The following is a 21441-nucleotide window of genomic DNA, read 5'->3' as shown; positions in this document are numbered from 1 at the left end:
TTGGGAAACAAACGTGGACATGTGATGTGTGTGAGTGGGTGGGTGTTTACATTCTTGATTTTCTTCATGGTAGAAATATGATTATCTGGGAACAGAATGTGAAGAATTTCCCCCAACCTTTTCGCTTCATGTTTTACACCACCTTGCTTTCCTGATTTTTACAGGAGGAAAGGGACAACACACTGATCAAAACCAGTTTATTTACAATCCATTATCTATGAGCTATAATAAAAGTATATCTACTTTTAATAGGACAGAAGAAAGAACATATGCAGGCTTATGACAACATCTTAACGAGCGCTCGGCAACACTACATCCTTCTGTCTGACTTTACTGAGCGAGGAAATCAATTGGCTTCAGATGAAAACTCACTGCTCATTTCTGTGCTTGCAAACAATCTCTCCATTTTCGAGATCATGGGAGCCCTTATGTCAGAGGAGAGAGATGCGTTTGTGAGTATGACCGCGGTCATGGGAGCCGGCGTACGCATCACATTAGCAGCACAGAGACACATGACAGGAGACCAGTGAGGAAACCAAAAAAATGCATTAAGTCTGGTTCTGACATTTCATCCAGAAATGGAGAAAAATGTTACTGGAGAGACAGACAGACAGACACATTTATGAAAGCATCAAGCAAGTGCAGTTTAATGGCGGTATGCTGCCAAAAAACAAACAAACAAAAAAAAAAAACAGAATAATCTTCCTCTTTTGATAAATGTTTACGTGGCCAAGCATATCACAAAGCTTTATTTGTTGTAGCCGTGGCCAACAGTACAAACATTCCTCAGAGGACACTATTCAGGTCATTCTGCTGACTGACTTCTTGTTGTTTACAACTCAGAATTCAACTCCCGACTTCCCTCTCAGATGATTTGCAGAGTGCCACTAATGCAACACAATGTAGTTTATGAGGTCTATTCATGATACCCGTGTCCACACTGAGCACACTGAGTCCATATTTCAGTTTCATTTTCCTGTCCAGTGTGCTGTTCTGTGTAGCTGTGATGTTGGTGCAGTAAAGTATCCAGATGGTCACTTTGTTCTCTCTCATCAGCAGCAGTTGGGTTTCCTCTTGCTGGGTTTGTGATCATTCTCTGTGCTGTCTGTGATCCCTGTTTGGAGCACACATATTTAAAAAAAAAAAAAAAAGGGGGGAAATGTGAGTTAGTGGGAAGGTTTAAATGATAAGGCTGGCAATATTTTATATTTTTACTTATTGTGAACAAATCCCACAAAAACGCCAAAACCAACAATAAACTGGCTTTACTAATAAAATAACCTACAATTATAAAAAGACACATAAATAAGCCACAGTGTTGGGTGACATCTTCCTTCGTTATGAGCCATTCAAGCTGCTGTAAATACACTAGAATAGTGGTTCCCACAATAAATCTCAGTGGCCACAAGATGATTAAATGGATAAGAAAGAAAGTTTTTCTTACTTATTTCTTTCCTTTTGAAAAACTGGCTACTTTCATATGTTCAGGCCTCTAAAAAAATCCTTCAAGTAAAATAAAAATAATTTTTCGGTTGAGCTGCTCACAATTCCATAACCTGTGATGAGGGGTCATAAGTACACATTGCTTAATTTTATGGGGCCAAAAAAGGTTGCAACCACTGCACCAGAGCACAAAATGTGTATCAATCCACATCTGAAAATAGACCCCAGCAAGTGCAGAATTTACATCTGTTTGATTTATTTTAAAGATCTTCAGTAGTAACTGACAGGTTTGCAGTTGAGTGCAACAGACAGAGTAGGGAGGTCGGAAAGTACTGAGAGATGGACTAACATGTTATATATTTTGTTTTTTCATGGGATTTATTGACAAGAAGAATAATAAAAGGGAATAACGCCAGCATCGTCCTCTAAATTCTTTGATTCCAACCTTACGAGGTGTAAGACACGCAAGAGCCATAGAGCTGAGTTCATCTGTGTCATGAGGAAAAGCTGAATGCCATGCTTCAACTATATCTGAAGAAAGGTTCGCCTGGGAAAAATCTGCAACCTTTGAGCTTGTATGAGTTCCAGGATAAATGGTTGTCAATCAAAAAACAAGAGTATCATCATTACTGAGAACTTGACATTTGGAGACACAGTCGTTCCCATGAAGAGCTAATTGGTTGGCAAATGAATCAAAGTATAATAATATGAAAATGTGATGCCACCCTTTTGAATAATGACACTTTTTTGGAGCGAACCGACTCACTGATAATGTCACCGACATGCCTCGACCCACTTTTCTCCAGCTCAGACAGAACGTTCGCCTCAAAAGTCAGAGAGGCCACACGGAAGAAGAAATCCCTGACACCATCTCCTGCAACGATAAAGACAACAGAGGCAGGAATTTAACGAGACAAGAAGAGGATAAAAACAGAGCCTGATGAATGCGGGAGTCAGCCGGTGGGAGATGGGGATTTATCTGTGTCAATGTGTGTTTGAATCCCACCTGACTTTGCAGACACGGCCCAGTACTCTGCTTTGATTTCCTCAGAGAGTCTCATGGCTTCCTGCTCAACCTGAGCCAACTGATCAGGAGACTGAGAGAAACAGAGAAAGAGGGAAGTGGGAACAGCAAAGAGGTAGTTTGCGATTAATTTTCTGCCCCTCGACCAATCGACTAATCGTTGCAGCTTTAATATAATTAAGGTTATCATAAAGTAAGATATTATATATTTCTGACATTTCTACTGTATTTTTTTTATTATTACTGTTAAAATCTCTCCTGCCAAAACTACTTTACAAAAATAGAAACTACATGAAACTAACTTAAAACATAACATTGATTTTTTTTTTAAATCTATAACTTCAAATACTTTGGCTGTCACTAATATTTTTGTAATTTTTTTGACAAATTGTACCCACACTGAGGTCCTTCTTGGTACCGACGAGGAACAGTAAAACACTGGATGGGTCATTTTCCTTCATAGCGTCTTCCAGCCACTGCCTACACACACACACACAAGTTATCATATCACTTCTAATGGCATTTTAATGGTATAATTATTAGATCATAATATAATATTCCTCACCTGGCATGTGCTAAAGAGCTCACACTGCTTAAGTCAAACACCACTATGATAGCTGGAGACAAACAGTATGAACAGAAGTAAAACAAAGAGCATGTGTTTGCTTTGTCACCATTCAGAGAGACAACACTGTTTCAGTCTTTAGTCAAATGTGAGGGGTGTATTAATGCACTGCTCATTTCACCTTGTGCTCCTCTGTAATACGTGGAAGCGATGCACTTGAACCGCTCCTGACCTGCTGTATCCCACCTGAAATAGATCAGATGCAGCTCTTATTATTCTCAGTGGGATATTTGGTGTCAGATCCTTTCATGTTCAAACTAACATGAAGTGTTTTGGTAATGCAATAGACAACATTTTGGGGGTTGAGAATGGAGCCATAAGGAAATAGTAGGACCAAAAATGATCTTTTTGAAGGGGTACTCCAGCTATTTAGTATTTCACACCCAAAAAGTAGGGGACTTGCATTATTATATACTTAGTGCACTATTTAGTGTGTAAATTTATCCACTAATGCCCTCAAATTTTCCAGCAGTGGAATGAAAAAAGTAGTGTCCCCTGGTTGTACTCTACTTTCTACTAACAATCCCACAATATCAATACAAAAATGACCATTGTGCAACTCTACATCTGTGAACAATGATGATGATTTATAAATGTCATTGTCTTGATTTACTGCTCACTATATGGTGAACAACTCCATGTCTGTTGGATGTAGTGAATGAGTGAACAGTCTATAGCTGACAGCTCTGTGAGGCTGTATTTATGCACAGCAGTGCTTTGAGCTGCTAATATCAGCTTGTTAACAGTGACGATGCTAACATGCTGATGTTTAGCAGGTATAATGTTTACCATGCTCCCTATCTTAATTTAGCATGTTAGCATGCTAACATTTAATTAGCACTAAACACAAACTACAGCTCAGGTTGTTGGATTGATGTTGATGTCATCAGTTTTGCAGTTAAACCAAAGTTGGACAAATTATAATTTCGACCTGATGGTGTCAATGAATGAAAGGCCAGGGGATCATCAAGTTAATTAGGACATATCATCTGGGAACCATGAATGTCTGTATAAAACTTTGTGCCAATCCATTTTGTAGATATTGAGATATTTCACTGGATAAGTCAAAACTTTGATCTGCTTGTGGCGCTAGATGGAGAGTCATGGAATCATCAAAGTCAGTAAGTAGGACTTTTGAGTTGCTGAGATATTTCAGTCTGGACCAAAGACTGACACCCACTGGCATCCTTAAAGCCACATTGTGGCTAGAAAAGGATTGACAGAGTTGAAGCAGCAGAGATTAAGATATCCTGACTTTGTCTGATAAATCAAGATTATAAAACACTGGATAAGAACAAACTACATTTCCCATAGTGCAACTCAAGCCTCCATTATTAGACCACCCCCTGACCCCTAGTCCTAACCCTAACCGTCTCACTGCTCATGCCTAAACCTAACCAACTGGGTGTGTCATGTAGACACTAAGAGTCCGCAGATAGACTTACTTGTACTTACTGGGTTAAAGATCATGAGATCACACATGTTGGGTTATTGTTACAGTAAATGTCCCGTTTATAGTGCAGGTTTTGTGTCAGATATTTGAAGTCACAAGCCTAACTCAAGAAAATAATCCTTATGACATCATCAGGGGTTATTTTCTCAGATGTTTAGAAAGTTCCTCCAGAGCTACAACAGGCATCATACAGCTGAGTGGTATTACTTACTATGATATGTATATACAGTATAAAATCAGTGGAGTGCCCCTTTAAAAAAGCTCAACATGGAAAAGAAGAGGAAAGGAAGGAAAGAGTGCCAGAAGATAAAACATTGATGATTCACCACTGGAAGAGTAAAGTCACTTTAGAGGTTCACTTTGAGTTCAACTCATTAACTGTCCCATGCTGTCAGTCTCTCTGGGATATTAACCTTAAAATTACATAAGTGTGCACTTTCATCCGCGGCTAAAGCCAACACAGTGAAGGCAAAACGTGTAATTCAAGGTCCACTTAACAGTCTAAACATCATCAACTTAATTATACAGAGGATGTTCAGTAGACTCAGAATTAACAAATCATGCAGTTTCATTTAGATACAGACTGTTCAGATGTCCAAGAATTTTAACTTCATCATGGTATGTGATCAAATGTTGGACCTTGTCAACCCATTTGAGCCCAATTATCTGTTAACACAGTAAGTGAGTTCTGTTGGGCTGAATCAATGAACTGAATGTTTCTCTGACGTAAAGACAAATACTTACAGCTGTAAACTGAAGGGAACACCGAGCACCTCGAAACGCTCCATCTCAAAATCCACCCCTATGGTCGCTTTGTAGTTCTTCTCAAACGCACCCTTGCAGAACCTTACAGGAACCGAGTAAAGAGAGAGAGAAACTATTCTAGGCATGCAAAAAACAACTGTTATTCTCTATTTCTATATCAATTAATCTATCAGCTATTTTTGATTGATTAATTTATTAGTCATTTTGGCTATAAAATGTTGAAAATGTCAGAAAAGTTTGTGTAAACCAAAGTGATGTCTTAAAGCTGATAATTCTGACTGATCAATACTAAAAACCCCAAACTAATAAATTACTTTTTATCCTACATGATATATTGATTAGAGAAAAAGGCTCATAAGTTTGTGTCATTGTAGTCGTCACCTTGAATGACATTTCAGATCTAATGAAGGTATAAACTGACTTAATTTTGCACATCTTACTCCTGTATCATCCTGGAGGTAACTCACACAAACTCAGTTAAAACTTGAATGAGGATTTGGAAGAAAACTGCAGCTACGACTACAGAGGAAAAGTCAGAGTGAGGGCTACTGCTGAATCACATGATCCTGTATTTTATCTGATTATCCACGACTGCTTCTTACCTGCTGATCAGACATGTTTTCCCAACTGCAACATCGCCCACTACGATGACTTTGGCGATATTAAAGCTAGAAACACAACACCAAGTCTGTCAACAATCATTCAAGCATGTAGCATGAAATACACAGCAACATGATCACTGTTGACTAATTTACCGTCTTAATTTTATGTCTCACACGCCTCCTTAAACTTTTTATATTCTTTTATGGCATATTGTGAATAGAATACGTAACTTTGAACCTTAAATGCTCCTCAGTCTTCTCTTATGTTGAAGATGAAGGATTTTATTAACTTAACTAATTTAACTAATTTATGTTTGATTTAAACAGCCTGTCCCCTGTTCTACTTAAAGCACAGATGTAGCTCTAACTCTGCTTTATCAATTTAATTCAGTAAATCTAGAGTTTGCATGTGTGTGTGTGAGAGAGAGAGAGAGGACTTTATACACAAATCTGATTCTCAAAGAAAAAATTACATGTGTGGGAGGTGCTGTCTACTTATTTTTACATGTTGTTACAGATGAGTAATTCATGAACAATAAGGGAGAGAGCTGTTATTGACGGTGGTGATGTCATCAGAGGGTTATCATCCACAAAATGCTCATCAAAGCTGCTTAGAAGAAGAGCAGAAGTGACCCAAGTGGAAGCTGTTGTGGTGGCGAATGTGAGGCCATGAAAAGACCAAAAGATATACTCACTAGAGCACTAAATGTGTATTAATCCACGACTGAAAATAGTCCCTAACAAATGCACTATTTACTCCTGTTTGAGTAATACTTGCTAAAAAACTACAGTGTCCTGCTGATTTAGGTGATTACTGAGCCTTCTTTAAAAATGAAACTACTTATTTTAATCTACTTATTTTAAAATATAAAGTGTCACCAGCCTTATTCTTTAAATAAACCACCTGATCAATGCAGTGAGATGTGATGGGTGTGGCTGTCAGCTGATATAGAAAACATAGCATGACATTAAAGAGCCCTGCCAGAACTAATTCAATTCATTTTAACACATATCACAGTGAGTGTGTCTTAGCAGGATGGACAGCAGGGAGTGTGATCTTACCTCACTGTGTCTGTCTTTTTTACCTGGCAGACAGCCTTCACCTGTGGGTGGAAGGCATCTTTGATGTGCAGTGCTGCATTTGGACTGAAACACTGTAAAGAAAATGAGACACAGAAAGAAACAAATGGGGGAAAAGTAAAAGATAAAAAGGGTATGTATTTCTTCTTGGAATAGGGGTGCCTGGTAAATAAGACAGCCATAGAAAATCCAAAAATGGAGAAGCAGCTACTTCCCCGAACTAAAACCACTACAACCTTCCTCTGGTTCATTATCTAATCATTGCTGTCCAGTGAAAACCTTGTATTTCCACCCTGCTTTCATTTAGACCACAATAACTTTCTAAAGTGTATCTACAAGGCCTCATTTGACAAGTTGAGTAGTGAAGCTTTCTTAGCTCACAGAAAAGAATTAAAAAACCTTCAAAAGGAGTGAAAGACATGAAAAGGACAGAGACTGGAGTTACAAGGTTTGCAGAGGACAGCAACATTTTGAAGGAGTCTAGTTCAGAGAAGCAAAGAGACTCTAAACAACCTCATCATCAATAGTAACACTGTTAGAAGTAATTGCATTACAGAGCATGTGTGTGTGTGTGTGTGTGTGTGTGTGTGTGTGTGTGTGTGTGTGTGTGTGTTATTCTAACCTTTGGGAGTTGAGTAATAATCCGGTCCTTCTTCACAGGTGGCAACATGCTGCTACTGTGGATCAATACACACACGCATGCACACACACAAGCTGCCAAACACTGCTCATTCACTTTAAGAGGACACACACACACACTTAACTCTTTTTTTCACCACTCCTTCAACAAGTTTTCCTGAAATAGAGCAAATATCAAAGAGTTAAAATGTTGATTTCATATGTGAATAATTGTTTGGTTTTCCATCTGACAAACAGGAGCAGACTGAAGTGATGCTCAACATGATGCCGCCCTGACAAACTGTAATTGCCGCCTTGTAAACTGTACACTATTCTGTGTATTTAATAGGTTAGAATACAATAAAAGCAACACTGTAATTTCTCATTTAAGTTTTCATTGCTCAGTTTGTAGGTCAAGGTTTGAGGATGGTGTGATGGAATGGACCATCCGCAGAGCAGGAAAAGAGAAAATTAGTTGTAAAACTAAAACGGTCTAAAAATGTAAAAGTGTTTAAATAAGATAAATAACGTTACCTGACACTGCTGAATGGTAAAAAAAAAAAAATATATAGTAATAATAATAATAATGCTGAGTCTTGGTCCGGAGATGATGTGATGTGATATCCAAAGTCTGCCGAGAAAACAAATCCAGAACAAAATGACGCCCACAGCAACGAACTGAGTCTGCAGACAGACAGACACGCAATTAATGAGACTCCGTGTAATTAGTGAGGAGAGGAGAGACAGAGGCTGACCTGTCACACAGCGCCATCATGTGGCCGCAGTGAGCAACAAGGTCAATATACAATATGGTAAAAGCTGTGGATAAAAATGTTTGGTTTTGTTGTTGTTGTTTTTTTATGGTTATGATTGAATTTTAGATAGAAAAGAGACATCTGTGAATAAAAGAAACTTGCCTATTATAATCATCACATTAACAATAAAATCAGTGTTAAGGTCTTTAAATTCAAAATATATTATAACTTCTTTAACAGAAAGTTTAAAATTGTGTTTATGATGGAAATGACAACTGATTACAATTGAAAAAAAAGAGGGGGGAAGTGATTCATTTATACAGAAAGGAAAACGTGAAACAAAAACATTTTATATTATGTAGGATTTTAAAATGTATTTCTCTCAAGCCTTACTAGATATACAGAATTTATATGGTCATAAACCAAGTTTTATTCTAATTAATATTCTCAATTAAGTGATTCCAAAAGGACTTTCCTCTTGGAGAGATCTTTCTTTATTTTGTATAATTCATCTCAAATATGTTTATTCTTACATTTAGAAGCTGTGATATTTAGACCTCCGATAAATGGTTTGTGGTCTTAACATCTTTATACCCAATATAGCTTTTCATTAAGTGGGACAGACCATCTGGAATAGCTTTAAAAACAGTAGCAAACTCTCGATATGTGACAGGAAAGTTATAAATCATCAGAAAATCATTGTAAGTATATGAAAATCAATTATCATTAAACAACTCTGATACAAAATCAATACCACGAAGGTGCCAATTCCTAAAGAATACGGATTTGTTTTTGGACAAAATCATTTCATTGTTCTAAATGTTAATTTTATGAGGACTAAAGTTGTGTACAAAACATAACTTCCATGTCAATGTTGCTTGTTGGTGATATTTAGAAAGTTTCAAAGGCAGTTTAGATGGAGGAAAGTCACAAGACAAAACAAAACTTCCTCCTAGTTTGTTAAAAATGGTGTGTGGTGTAAACTAGCAAATAATCAGAATTTAATAAACAACTTTGAATCCAATTAGTTTTGAATATGCTTGGTATCTTTTCACACTCCGGTACAGTAGGTGGCGACAGGACGCTCTTACGTCAATTTGTAGCGCACCAAAGAACGAAAAGAAGAAGTGACGTTTCATTTCCGCGACGGTCAGGCTTTATAAACTTTGTCATCACCGTTCTTCCTCCTTTTCGTTTCCTCTGTCATGGCGTTAAGTCGCCCCGGTCCTCTGCAGAACATATTTAACATGTTAAAGAGTTTTAATAATAGTGCATGATCGTTTAATTGTGAATGTGAACACGTGCTAGTTAAACGTCAGTTTGTATCTTTGGTGAAAACGTGGTTTCACGTTAGCATCTCGTGCTTAACGGGCCTCAAGCAGCCACGTGGAGTGAAAGATGGAAGACAAACTAAGTAAGTTTATCAGCATTAGAAAATCCCTCCATAATGCACTTACAATGTAAGTGATGGCAGTTAAAATCCACAAGCTTCCTTCTGTGCAAAACTATTTAAAAGTTTATCTGAAGCTAATATGAAGCTTCAGTCGTCCAAATGAGTCAAATCTAGTAGTTATCTTTCAACGTTACAGTATGTTTAGGTGCCAAAGTCCCTCTTTTTGTAACTATACTTTATCGCAGCTCAACGAGGAAACACAAAGAGGGAATTTGATGCTAAAAAAAGCTGCAAATGTGGCAGATATCCACCTGATATGACGAACTCAGACTGCTGAAGCCTCATAAGCTTCAGATAATCTTTTAAATGCATTTTTGCTCAAAATAACATTGAATTTGGTCCATATCACACCGAAAGCATATTTGAATGGGATCTTTTAGTAGCCAGTATGAACAGGAGGAATGATTAGTGAGTAAAAACTTTTTGCAGTGTTCATATGGGAACCTGACTTGCAAAATTGTGAAACTGTCCTTTCAAGTCATTTATGTTAAACCATGAATGTCTTTTTTTCCTCAGGTGGTCTTCAGTGTGACAAGTCACTTCTTGAGTCAAACAAATGTCATATTGGAGTCATCGTTGGGTCTTATGTCCCTGGGAGGTGAGTGACTGACGCACACTATCTGTCGTATTACTGCAGTTTGTGTCAATGATGAAAACTGTGAATAGGAAGTGCCGTCTGATGCGATAACTGACGATGTTTTTCAATCACTGTTCTGAGCGTCCAGAGCTGCATTAGAGTCTCAGCATGATTCATCTTTACATACTTGTCACTGAAGTTACTTATTTGTTTAAACAGGTGAAGCTGAGCCCAGGCCAGAAGATGGGAAAACCCAAAGTGAAGAGGTTGGTTTAATAAGTCTGTTTGGAAAAATTTTCCAGTTTCCATTTTTAAATGTAGTGATGAAATCTAAACTGAAATAGCTGGAATTACCGGCAGATTGTTCAGTGGTGACTCTCGGTTTTCTGAATATTAAATGATGCAGTTCTGTCACCTGTCAAAATTGGTGAAACTGGTTAACATACCATAATCTTGTTTTCTTCTGTAGCTGAAAACGTATGTGAGCTGCCTTAAAAGATGACACTGCCAGGAAAATACACCTGCTGGAGGCCTGGAGTCTGACAGGTGAGTTAACTTGCCTCCATCAGCACAGTAATCATGTAGCTCTTCCAGTGATGAAAACCTTGAGTAGGAAGTGCCGTCCGACGCGACAACTGACGACGTCTCATCCACTTTTCTGACTCTTCAAAGCTGTCTCTTGTTTCTAAAGCAGTGTAGTTGCCTTTCTCTACTTATACTTTTGTCTCTTTTTTTGTCTTTTTTTTTTTTCTCTCAGGTTGCCATGCAGGACAGCAAATGCTCCCAAGTACACCAGCTAAATGAAAAGGATTCATTTCATTCAGGTGAATTTGCATTTTCTGTCCTAAAAATGACAACCGGCTGCTTCTGTCATGATGAAATCTAAACTGAAATAGCTGGAATTACCGGCAGATTGTTCAGTGGTGATAATCGGTTTTCTGAACATAAAATGAGAACAATATCAGTCTCAAATTGACTGGAAATCTGCTAGTATTTCACAACTTTCAATTTTCTTCTGGTTTCTCAAGGTCGGGCTGGTTACTGAAGAAGATTCCTCAGGAAGAAGTGATTCATCTTCTGATGGACTGCAGCTTTGAGATGCTCCTCGTAAGTTTAGAGTTTTAGATACACCATTCTGTAAAGGTGCAATGTGTAAGAATTGGCCATGTGATCCAAACAAATGGGGAGCAGCATCCCCAACTTCAGTAGATACCTTTGCAACACAATACATAGATGTCTTTGACATAACATCAAAACTGTCATTTCTTAACACTCTGATATTTTTAGTTCACTTTTGAATGTTTTAAACTAAAATTATGGCGAATTCTTACATTGTGCTTTTTTTTTTTTAAAAGTCAAAAGCTTCTCTACAAGCTCACCTTTTGTACAGTGAAAACACTTTAGTACTGTGTTGATTAAACACCTCAACACACTTGTTCAGCATTATTAAGCAAACAACACATTAGCAGACTGGTAAAATCCTAATGATGGTGATGATGATCCCATGTAATGACTGATTTGCAGTAAATCAGGAGCTGGTGCAGACCTGACATTAACCACAAAACTGCAGGATCACTGTTCACCCTCTTTTTGTGGCAACCTGCCTCATTTTTCACAGGTGGTTAAATTTTGAGCCACTTCCAACAAATCCTGTAGCTGATAAATCCCAAATGACTTTTGTCAAAGTGCTTTGACTTTTGTACAATGGTGACTTAATTGAAAAGCTCAGAGTAGCTTTGTCGGTGATGAAAACTGGAGTAGGAAGTGCCGTCCGATGCGACAACTGACGATTGTTTCTGATCCACTTTTCTGAGACTTACAGCCACACATTGTGGAGATGTTTTTTTTGTTGTTTTTTTTTCTATAAGTACAATTACCTACTCAGATTTCCACATTTGTTTTGATTGCAGGTGCAGTTCTGCCAGTGTGATCCTGTCCCTGAAGTCTGAGAAGTAAATTATGACAGGTAATTGTTACACAATAGTAAATGGCTTGTCAGCTTAACTGCCAGCTGTTTTGTTATGATGAAACCTAAACTGAAATAGCTGGAATTACCGGCAGATTGTTCAGTGGTGACTCTCGGTTTTCTGAACATTAAATGGCAGCAGCACGTTGCACACTTGATGGAAATTATTTTGTCTAACTTTCTTTTTTTGTTCACCAGAATTGGATCCAGTGGCTGTAGTGACTTTGTCAGTATGCCTCAAAGTTTCATGTGGTAAGAAATCTCATTTATTTGTAAGCTGAAAATGACAAAATGACATAATGTCTTTTTTTAAGTGGAGGACAAAGCAAATATCTGCACCACAGAAATTTCATTCAGAAAGACTTCAAACTATAGGACATGCATATCCCTTTACTATAGGATGCCCTCTACAGGAGAAACTGGGTCATTGCAGCAGTCCATCATAACAATACAATTAAACTGATGACAGTAAAATGTGGACAGTTGAATATTTCTTTACACAAACTCTAAACTCTTTAGACCTTTTTATTTTAAAAAAAAAAAGACAAATGCTACAATTTTTTGACAGGGGGATTTGCGGGCAGATTTTTTTTTTTCTCCCCTTCCCACCTACTGTCAGGCTCTTTCTGTTGCATGTTAGCTAACCTGACTTTGAATATTGAGTGACACTGTAAATAGTAGTGTTATTCAACCCAAAGTCCATTTTATGGTTTGAATTAACAAATCTAATCTGCGTCTCTTCTGCAGGTGCCATGGACTCATGAACACTGTCTGAAGATGGATGTCAACATGTTTGTAGAAAAAACATAGAAAATACACCTTGTAAAAGCTGATTAAATAAAGTCAACAGTCTTATAAACTAACTTAATGGTTTACTTTTTTTATTGAGCCTCTAATACACACATCTTTAAAAGCCAATGTAAAGGTGACGCCAATGTACCCATGTAGGAACTAAGAGCCAAAACATCTCTACCGTTAAGTGATCCTTCCCAAATTTTGTGCTTTCTGTCAAGGAGACACTACTGACAATAAAACCACCAGCGAGTCTGTTCTGCCACATTCAATAATATTGAATGTCTCATTGTGCCCCTCACTTATTAAATATTGCGCCCAGCCTCCTCTACATTATCAAATTAACTTTAAACAACTGCATCAGTGTGTACAGATGTAGTCATGCAGATTGACTTCATTGTTCCTGATGTCTGTCCTTGGTAGACTTAATATTCAATAGATTGGTGATTAACTTTATTACCTATAATGTGGAAAAATGTCTTATTTTGCTAATGTAACATTTTGGATGCAACAGATAACTCAAGACTGGTCTTAATTTAAATTCTGAATATTTGTTCCAGTAGGGTGTATTTTTCACCTTCGCTCCAAACTGTCATCAAATATACTGAGTTGAGGCTTGAAGTAATGCGTCTCTATGGCAACTTGACAGTGTACTCTGGTACGACCATGTTTATGTTTCAGATAAGAGAACAGTATGTGTAGGTTATTGACTGCATGTGTTCCCGGCCACTATGATCTCACGTGTCTCCAACAGTGACTCTTTTATTATTTAGTTTTTGTATCTTGTTTTTCCATACCACTTGCTCCGCCCAGTGGGAGTGCTGTTACTTTATTACATTAATTGTGACCTTCATTAAATCCTTATCAAAGGTTGTGGATTGTCAGTAAGAAAAAAAATCGGATTAAGGCTTTCAAAGTTGACAGCATACGCCCTGAAGTGTGTAGATTAAATGTAAGACAAACAAAAACTAGTTCTTCAGGATCCAAGTATTTGCTTTGAAGAAGATAATTGCAATGTCTGTTTATTAGCCGCATGTTTTTTTTTTTCTCATGCATCTTGCCTTTAGTCACGAATGAGTGAGAACACACCTGCCCTGCAGTCTTAAACATGGAGAATGTTCTGTTCTCTTCTTTCTTTCAAATCTCTTTATGTAATGGCAACTTCACAACATGGTGAACTTAATGAACCTTAATCTAATTTTAAAAAATCCAGTAAAGGCTCAATATCATAGAGAAATACTAAAAGTTTCAAGAGCCCTTAAGATTAGCCAAACCTTGTAATAAAACAAGTCATCCAAAACACACCCAACAAGTCTATAATGACTACGAGCAGCTCAGAACAATGTCTGGGTCTCAAGTGGGCAGAGAAACTGGGTTTCCACCCTGTATGCAACTCCAAAACTGTGCCACCTGCCACTGTGTTTGACCAATAATAGGCCAGGTCCCGAAGGACTGTGACCCCTGTGAAAATTCACAATCGTGTGAAGCAAACTGTTCTGAAACACACACGTACACTATATATACACTCACTGGCCACTTTATTAGGAACACCTGTTCAATCTAATACAATCCAATACAACAGCTCTGCCACACATTCTACATTTATGAAGCTTATACATTCATAGTTTTTGTTGACATTGTGAGAAAGGTGATAATTCTCCTTTATGTTTACTATTGAGGTCGTCGTGGGTGGTGGTGTACTGGTGTGTGTTGTATTGAATGGTGTTCCTAATATTTTGTCCACTCTATTAACATACATGAGGAGGGCAAAATATTAGTAACACACTCCAGTACACCACCACCACCACCACCCATTATGACCTCGATAATAAACATAAAGTAGAATTATCACCTTTCTGACAATGTCAACAAAAACTGAAAATGTATAAGCTTCGTAAAAGAATTTATGGCAGAGCTGTTTTATTAGATTGCACAGGTGTTCCTAATAAAGTGCTCGATGAGTGTACAGTATAAGATTGTGTTTTACTGTGATGAGGTTGTGCAATAAGAGCTATAAACCATCTTGTTTTGGTATTAACATACTTTACCGTTTCACTGTACATACCTTATCATAACAGATGCTGTATTGTTCTCTGTTGCAGGCCTGAGACTTCTTACCCCTCATTAAACTAGGAGTGAGGATTGATGATGCAGATGCATACATCATACCAACAACTGTAACTAAAGATGCTGTTGTAACATGTACAATATATGCAAAGATTAATTTTGTATGTATGTGTTTTATTTTGACCTTTAAGTCAGCTTGAGGGACTCGTCCTCTGCCAAAAATCTAACGGGTGGATAATCTAAAGGGTGTTGTCATCATTGTCAGTGTCTGTCATTGACGCATATATAATAATAGTTTAAATAACTTGCTTGATATACCGGTTTGTCACACTGTACTTGGACAGTTGCCAGGCCCTAACTCTTCAGGTAAATCTATAATAGAGAGTGACTGACAGGTGCTGAAAGCTTTGCTCAGAGCCAAGTTTCACAGGTGTCGACTGATCTGAATGTAGTATGAACTACATTCAGATCAATCAAGTTGAGACCTGCTAGTATTTCTACTTTTTCATGTAGTCACTGGTGTTTTTTTATGCTGCAAGTTACTTTGATTTAGATCCGCAATCAGTTGTGGGTGAAAGAAATTATGCCTTTATTACCTGACCGCATCAACAACCTAATCATACTGATCACGCTGTATTGGAACAGTTTACCACTGACATAGTTCAGCATTTGGAAAACCTTTCCCCGTTCAGTTCTCTATCTATAAAAACATCATCTTTTATCTTTGCAGAAAACATGAAGCGTTTGTGAGTATACAAAGATACATACATACACCTGCATATCAAATTGTCAGAGGTGACTCTTTTTCCTCTTTTCAGTGTAGGATTGACTCGCTGAGAGCACAGAGCGTCATGAATGAGAAAACTTATTTCACATATTGTAATCAAAAGGTGAAATAATAAATCCTTTCACTTTCTAAATGCTGTTGTGTGATTTGAGTCAGTGCTTAATTTATTGCTAAAACGTGTTATAGCTCACATAAGTGCAACTGTCATATCATGATTTCGTTAACTTATTTATGCGACATGAACATGCTGTTTACTCAAATATGGTGGAGCACAGACACCTGAAGGATACACTTAAAGCTTGTGGATACCCTAACTGTACCTTTGTGAAAGCAGCCACAAGATCCAGGAAGAACAACAACCCTGCAGGTGGTGAAGAAAAGAAGAATAAATGCAACTATATTGTCATTTCATACGTGTCCTAGAGTATCTGAGAAACTCAGGATTTTCAACCAAAACTGCATCCCATTAAACAAACACATGGCTCAACACAGGAGGGCCAAGTCGTCAGTGTCAAGACTCAGCAGTTTGCCTTCATCTGAAAGATGAGGAACACTCTTTCAAGGACAACAACATGCATGTTTTGGATACAGAGGACAGATGTTATTAGCTTAGAGTTTTTTCTCATGCACTATTGCACTTTGCACTACGTTTAGTTTTTAGTTTAGTTCATTACATTTATATCAGAGACTGTGTACAAAATATATTAATCTCAATACAAAGAGAAAAGATGCTTTGTACCAGATTTAGCACATACACACACACACATACACACACACACACAGGAATAAATACAAAGCAGAATACAAATATCAGAATATTACGCACATATATCCAAAGTTATAAAAAGCAGGTTGTCAGAATGTCAAATTAATGCTGACAAGACTGATTACTTAACATCCTTTTTTTTTTTAACTTGACGGAAGAAAATGTGCAAATCTATGCAGGTTTTCAGATTGACAGGTGGCTTATTCCAGTCTTTAATGGCTTTGAAAGAAAAAGCAGATTGTGATAAGGCTTATCGCTACATTTTCCCCTTGAGGCAGACCTTCAAGCTCTGCTCATTTGTTCAGAGCGGAGGTGATCAAAAGCTCTTCAACTGTGGAGGAGCAACATTATGGATTATCTTATGTAAACCGACACTTGAATGCAAGCTTTGACTTGTCAAAGCTAAACATTCTATATTTAACAAGTATATCACAGTGATGATACTGTCGTGATTTCCTGTCCAGGACTTTCAGGGCTTATTTATGAAGTAACCTGATTGGTTTTAAGACAGTGTTGTGTGCCTGAGACCAACATGATATGCAGTAATGAAAATAAGAAAAAATCAATTGCATTCAGATATGTTTTGTTTATTCATAAAATACATGGTCACTGTTTTCTCAGTAATCAGAGTGAGACACCTTTTTCCATCGTTAATGACAATTTGCCAGCAACTTGTTCAGTGTCTTTCCTATGTGCATATAAGACTGTGTTGTCTGCACACATCTGTAGTTGCTTACTTCCTGTCTGTCACCTGATTTGTATACAAGTGTTACAATGGCGGTCTTCAGAGTGCTATAGGGAATATGCTTTTGTCCAGTGACTAGTTTATAATATGAGTGATGGGGGTAGTTAAATCATCTTTATATTTTTTTAAGAAAAACAGCATCAAGTCACTAAGTATCTTTAGCTGTTGAATTAGACAATGATGAAAGGATTTTATTTAACTTTGCCTCATCTGTATATAGCTTCATTAGTTAGTAGAAACACTGGATGCTGGTTTTCTGTAGAATTGCCAGCCAGTTCCAAAATGGAGTTAATAAAATAATCATTAAAAGATCTTGTTATTCTTGTTGGATTCTCGATCAACTGAGTCAGCTGAAACTTATTGGCAGTGTCCTTCAACTTCGATAAATTACCAAAGAACACATCCTCTTCAGTTGGTGGTCGATACAGTCGCCTACAATTACATTAAAGGACATCTCATTGGAGAGAGTAATGGAAACTCCAACATATTCCAGAGTATCACTGGGCAAATCAGTTTGTTTACACTGAATGCCTTCTTTAACATAGATCATAACACCACCAGCCATGTTTACAATCTCATCTCTAGATGCTATAACCTGGAACACTTTAAAACACCTGATGGAGTTGTTGGAGTGAGCCATGTTTCAGAGAGACACGAATAATCATGGGTAGAGTCCAACAGTAATTGTTCAAGTGGTTTCATCTCTGACACAATACTCCTTTTATTTAACTGTCCACCAAAATTCCCCTAAGTTTTTACTTTCAGGTCCCAGAGCACTTTCACATGATTTACAGTCTGACATATTTTGGTTATCTGCTGTTTTATGGTCATGGCATCGATGGTGAGTGACATATTTGTTGAAGAAGGGACCATCGTTTAGTTTATGTGCAGAGTTAATCACAGAGTTACCTTGTGCAGAGTGGGAACGTGTAGGCCTAAGCCCCGCAGTCTTAAACATGGAGGCAACTTCAATATGTGATAAAAATCCAGTGACGGCACAATGTTCTAGAGAGATACTAACATTTTCAAGGGTCTTAATATATACTGTGTTATGTCATACTGTACTAGCACAGTTGGATAGTTGCCAGGCCCAAACTTTACATGTAAATCTATAACGGAAAGTGACTGACAGGAGCTTGAAGTTTTGCTAAGAGGCAAGTTTCACAGGTGTTGACTGATCTGAACATAGTGTGAGTTGAGACCTGCATTTATTTCTAGTTTTGATGTGGTCGCTAGTGAGAAAGTAAGCATATACACTTTTTTTTCTGCAGCAAGTTAATTTGATTTACATCTACAGTCAGTTGTGGGTGAAAGAAGTCCCATTGTTCCAAGAAGTTTTATTGCATGACTGACCACGCTGTACTGGAACAGTTTATCACTGACATAGTTTAGCATTTGCAAAACTTTCTCTATAAGAACATCATCTTTTATCTTTGCAGAAAACATCATGAAACATTTGTGAATACCAAGGCCGTAGGTTTGGTTTTAACCTCAGTAGGGAGCAAAATAATTGCATATGTGTACTTGCTCTTGATCACTCTTTTCTCATTCATAGATGTGCACACACACATACACACATAAAGAGCCTGACTCTGCAAAATGTTTACCTCACTGAATATGCATTTCCTGACTTGCCTGAAACCAGATTAGTATCATGATTTTTTCCTCTGACTACTTCACTATAAATCTGAGGCCAGAATTTAAATAACATATCATAAACATAATAATTGTCACAATAAACTAAATGTATGGAAGCCTGTAGGTAATGTGCAAACCTCACCTGAGATTCTGTCCTTCTTTCAGTTTGTGGATTTGGGCGACACAACTCAAGAGTTTCATGCCACAGTGACGCTCAAACCTTCAAATCTTTAAATCACCTCAAAACCTATTTGTATTATTGTTCATTCAACTCCTGAACTTATGGCTAGATCTTTCACTATGACATCAGAGCAAACCCAGCAACACACTAAGACAGAAACTGGTCCACCTGAAAGACGGCACACCCAAACACAACAAAAGCAACCAAGTGTATGCAGTCTAATGCAGTAATGAATGCACAGACGTGTATATCAACCATTAAACAAACACATGACTTAACACGGGAGAGTCAACTCAGGTCAAGACTCAGCAGTTTACCTATGTTGACCTACCTACCTATGAACATCTTCAAGTGTCTACAAGTCCAGTTGCCCTCCATTCAACTCTCCTTGGGTGTACTGGAGAATTTTATGACATGTTTTTATTTTTATGGACTTCCATTGAAACTTTCATTGGTCCGCACCTCACTGTGTGTGCAAAGATGTTCACTTAAATGACTAAAAATCATTTGAGTTTATGCACTTACAGAGAAGAAAAATAGAGAATGTAAATTTACACGTTTAAGATGTACACACGGTATCACTGATTCCTGTTGCTTTGTGTGAAGGCTACAACACAGATCCTGTTCAGTCAAGCCCATAAATGTTTTTTTTTTTTTTTTTTTAACAAAATAAACAGACAAGCTTGACATGACAGGAGACAATGTCAATGTCAGATGACACTTCTGTAGAGCTCATGATTTATAAAAAAAAAAACCCAAAAACTCACCTTTTACAAATAACTCAGCTGAATAACAACTTTCCCCAACTTGTTGTGCAGGCATTGATTATATATGACATGAACATGATATATTTACATAATTAATTAAGGTTTACAACATCCCTAACTCAGAGCCAAAAAAACAATCTTAAAATAAATTATAGTGTAGACTTTCCTTTTTAATTTCATGCCAAATCTCTTCTCACTGTTAATATCTACAGGCTATTTTTATTTAGCTTCTTCACCGTGTCATAATTCAGCACTGGCAAACATTTATGTAGACCTGCAGGATGATGACAGAAAAGTAGAAATGTTTATATGAGTAGCAGACTTATTAAAATTATATTTATAGTCTCAGTGGAGCAGGGATGGCGCAATACGCTGTGTTACTGCATGCGTTGTATGCATTCCTTGTAAATTGTTGTTATGGTTTCAAATGCCCATTTAAACACAGGTGAAAGCAAAGCTAAACTGACTGTGAGGTGCTGAAAGCTTTGCTTGGAGGTAAATTCTGCTTTCATGAACCGGTTTGATCGTAGCATGAGTTGAGACCTACTGTCATTATTTATTAGTTCTGCTGCTGTGTACTCGCAGGTGAGAAAGTAAACACGATCACCATGTAGATCTTTACTATGACCATGATAACAGCTTATAGCATGCGCATTTATATTCGGTACTTTTCATGAACAGTGTCGGGAAAACGATGTAACACGCTGCTTTGCGAACATCCTGATGTCCCAGATAGCAATATTTCAATATTCTTGCTTTCTGCTGTGAAATGCTTGATTGATTTTGTGGTCCATGGCTCAGTAATTGTCATGACTAGCATTGATTTAGCTTCTCACGTAAGTGGTAGAGTTACCAGAAATTGATAACCACAAGTTGTATTTAGTAGAAGAAGCCAACGATTTGAAGTCTTACAGTCAAACGAATGAAGGCTGTTTGATAAATGCAGAGGAAAAACTTTTTTTTCTGGATTTATGTTCAGTAATATTTAATTTTGATTTCTCGTTTTTGGTGAAAAACGTCTACTAAGCCTTTATCTCTGAAACAGCCTGTTTTAGGAATGACATGTTTGGAATTCATACTTTTACCTTGAGGGTAAAGTTTATCATGTGAAGAATGTCCAGACATACAGTATGAACCGACATGTCAGAAGGTGGGTGAAGAAAAAAAAAGTTTTTGTTGTGTCACTCATGACTTCAACCTTGTGGGAAAGCATAAAAAAGAGCATAAATAGAGGAACTACTTCATTAGTTTCTACTTAAAAAAAATTCTAAATAATACCTCAATACAGCAGTACTGCACAAAGCAAGTTTTATGGGGTTGATCATTCAAAGAAAGAA

General features: G+C 37.4%; 1 protein-coding gene, 1 long non-coding RNA gene and 6 other non-coding genes across 9 annotated transcripts; 7 read left to right on the top strand and 1 right to left on the bottom strand.

The window, feature by feature from the left end:
• Window positions 1-183: 183 nt before the first annotated feature.
• Window positions 184-8374, bottom strand: rab34b (RAB34, member RAS oncogene family b). 2 transcript variants are annotated; one of them, XM_044371645.1, is made up of 11 exons: window positions 8145-8374; window positions 7615-7788; window positions 6975-7066; window positions 5913-5978; window positions 5290-5427; window positions 3214-3278; window positions 3033-3084; window positions 2866-2947; window positions 2450-2540; window positions 2210-2317; window positions 184-1114 (listed from the first exon to the last, which is right to left on the bottom strand). In XM_044371645.1, exons 2-11 carry the CDS (start codon window positions 7660-7662, stop codon window positions 1053-1055), a joined length of 804 nt encoding a protein of 267 aa, XP_044227580.1. In that variant the 5' UTR covers window positions 7663-7788; window positions 8145-8374; the 3' UTR covers window positions 184-1052. The 2 variants fall into 2 exon arrangements, with proteins under 2 accessions (XP_044227580.1, XP_044227581.1); XM_044371646.1 differs by having other exon boundaries at window positions 5290-5391; window positions 8145-8371.
• Window positions 8375-9501: 1127 nt separating this feature from the next.
• Window positions 9502-13224, top strand: LOC122996100. Its single transcript, XR_006406929.1, has 9 exons — window positions 9502-9779; window positions 10335-10416; window positions 10615-10661; window positions 10865-10941; window positions 11153-11219; window positions 11424-11502; window positions 12306-12361; window positions 12560-12613; window positions 13109-13224. It is a non-coding gene; the product is annotated as an uncharacterized LOC122996100 (long non-coding RNA).
• LOC122996245 lies at window positions 10461-10532 on the top strand. The gene has a single exon (XR_006406967.1). It is a non-coding gene; the product is annotated as a small nucleolar RNA SNORD49 (small nucleolar RNA).
• Window positions 10714-10787, top strand: LOC122996250. The gene has a single exon (XR_006406972.1). It is a non-coding gene; the product is annotated as a small nucleolar RNA SNORD65 (small nucleolar RNA).
• On the top strand, window positions 10985-11059 carry LOC122996246. Its single transcript, XR_006406968.1, has one exon. It is a non-coding gene; the product is annotated as a small nucleolar RNA SNORD49 (small nucleolar RNA).
• Window positions 11266-11339, top strand: LOC122996252. The gene has a single exon (XR_006406974.1). It is a non-coding gene; the product is annotated as a small nucleolar RNA SNORD65 (small nucleolar RNA).
• Window positions 12134-12210, top strand: LOC122996247. Its single transcript, XR_006406969.1, has one exon. It is a non-coding gene; the product is annotated as a small nucleolar RNA SNORD49 (small nucleolar RNA).
• On the top strand, window positions 12415-12488 carry LOC122996251. Its single transcript, XR_006406973.1, has one exon. It is a non-coding gene; the product is annotated as a small nucleolar RNA SNORD65 (small nucleolar RNA).
• Window positions 13225-21441: the final 8217 nt, after the last annotated feature.

The sequence above is a fragment of the Thunnus albacares genome, chromosome 13, assembly GCF_914725855.1.
Source record: "Thunnus albacares chromosome 13, fThuAlb1.1, whole genome shotgun sequence".
In the NCBI taxonomy this organism is placed as follows: domain Eukaryota; kingdom Metazoa; phylum Chordata; class Actinopteri; order Scombriformes; family Scombridae; genus Thunnus; species Thunnus albacares.
The sequence above is the reverse complement of the archived record's forward strand: the minus strand, read 5'-3'. Positions and strand labels throughout refer to the sequence as shown.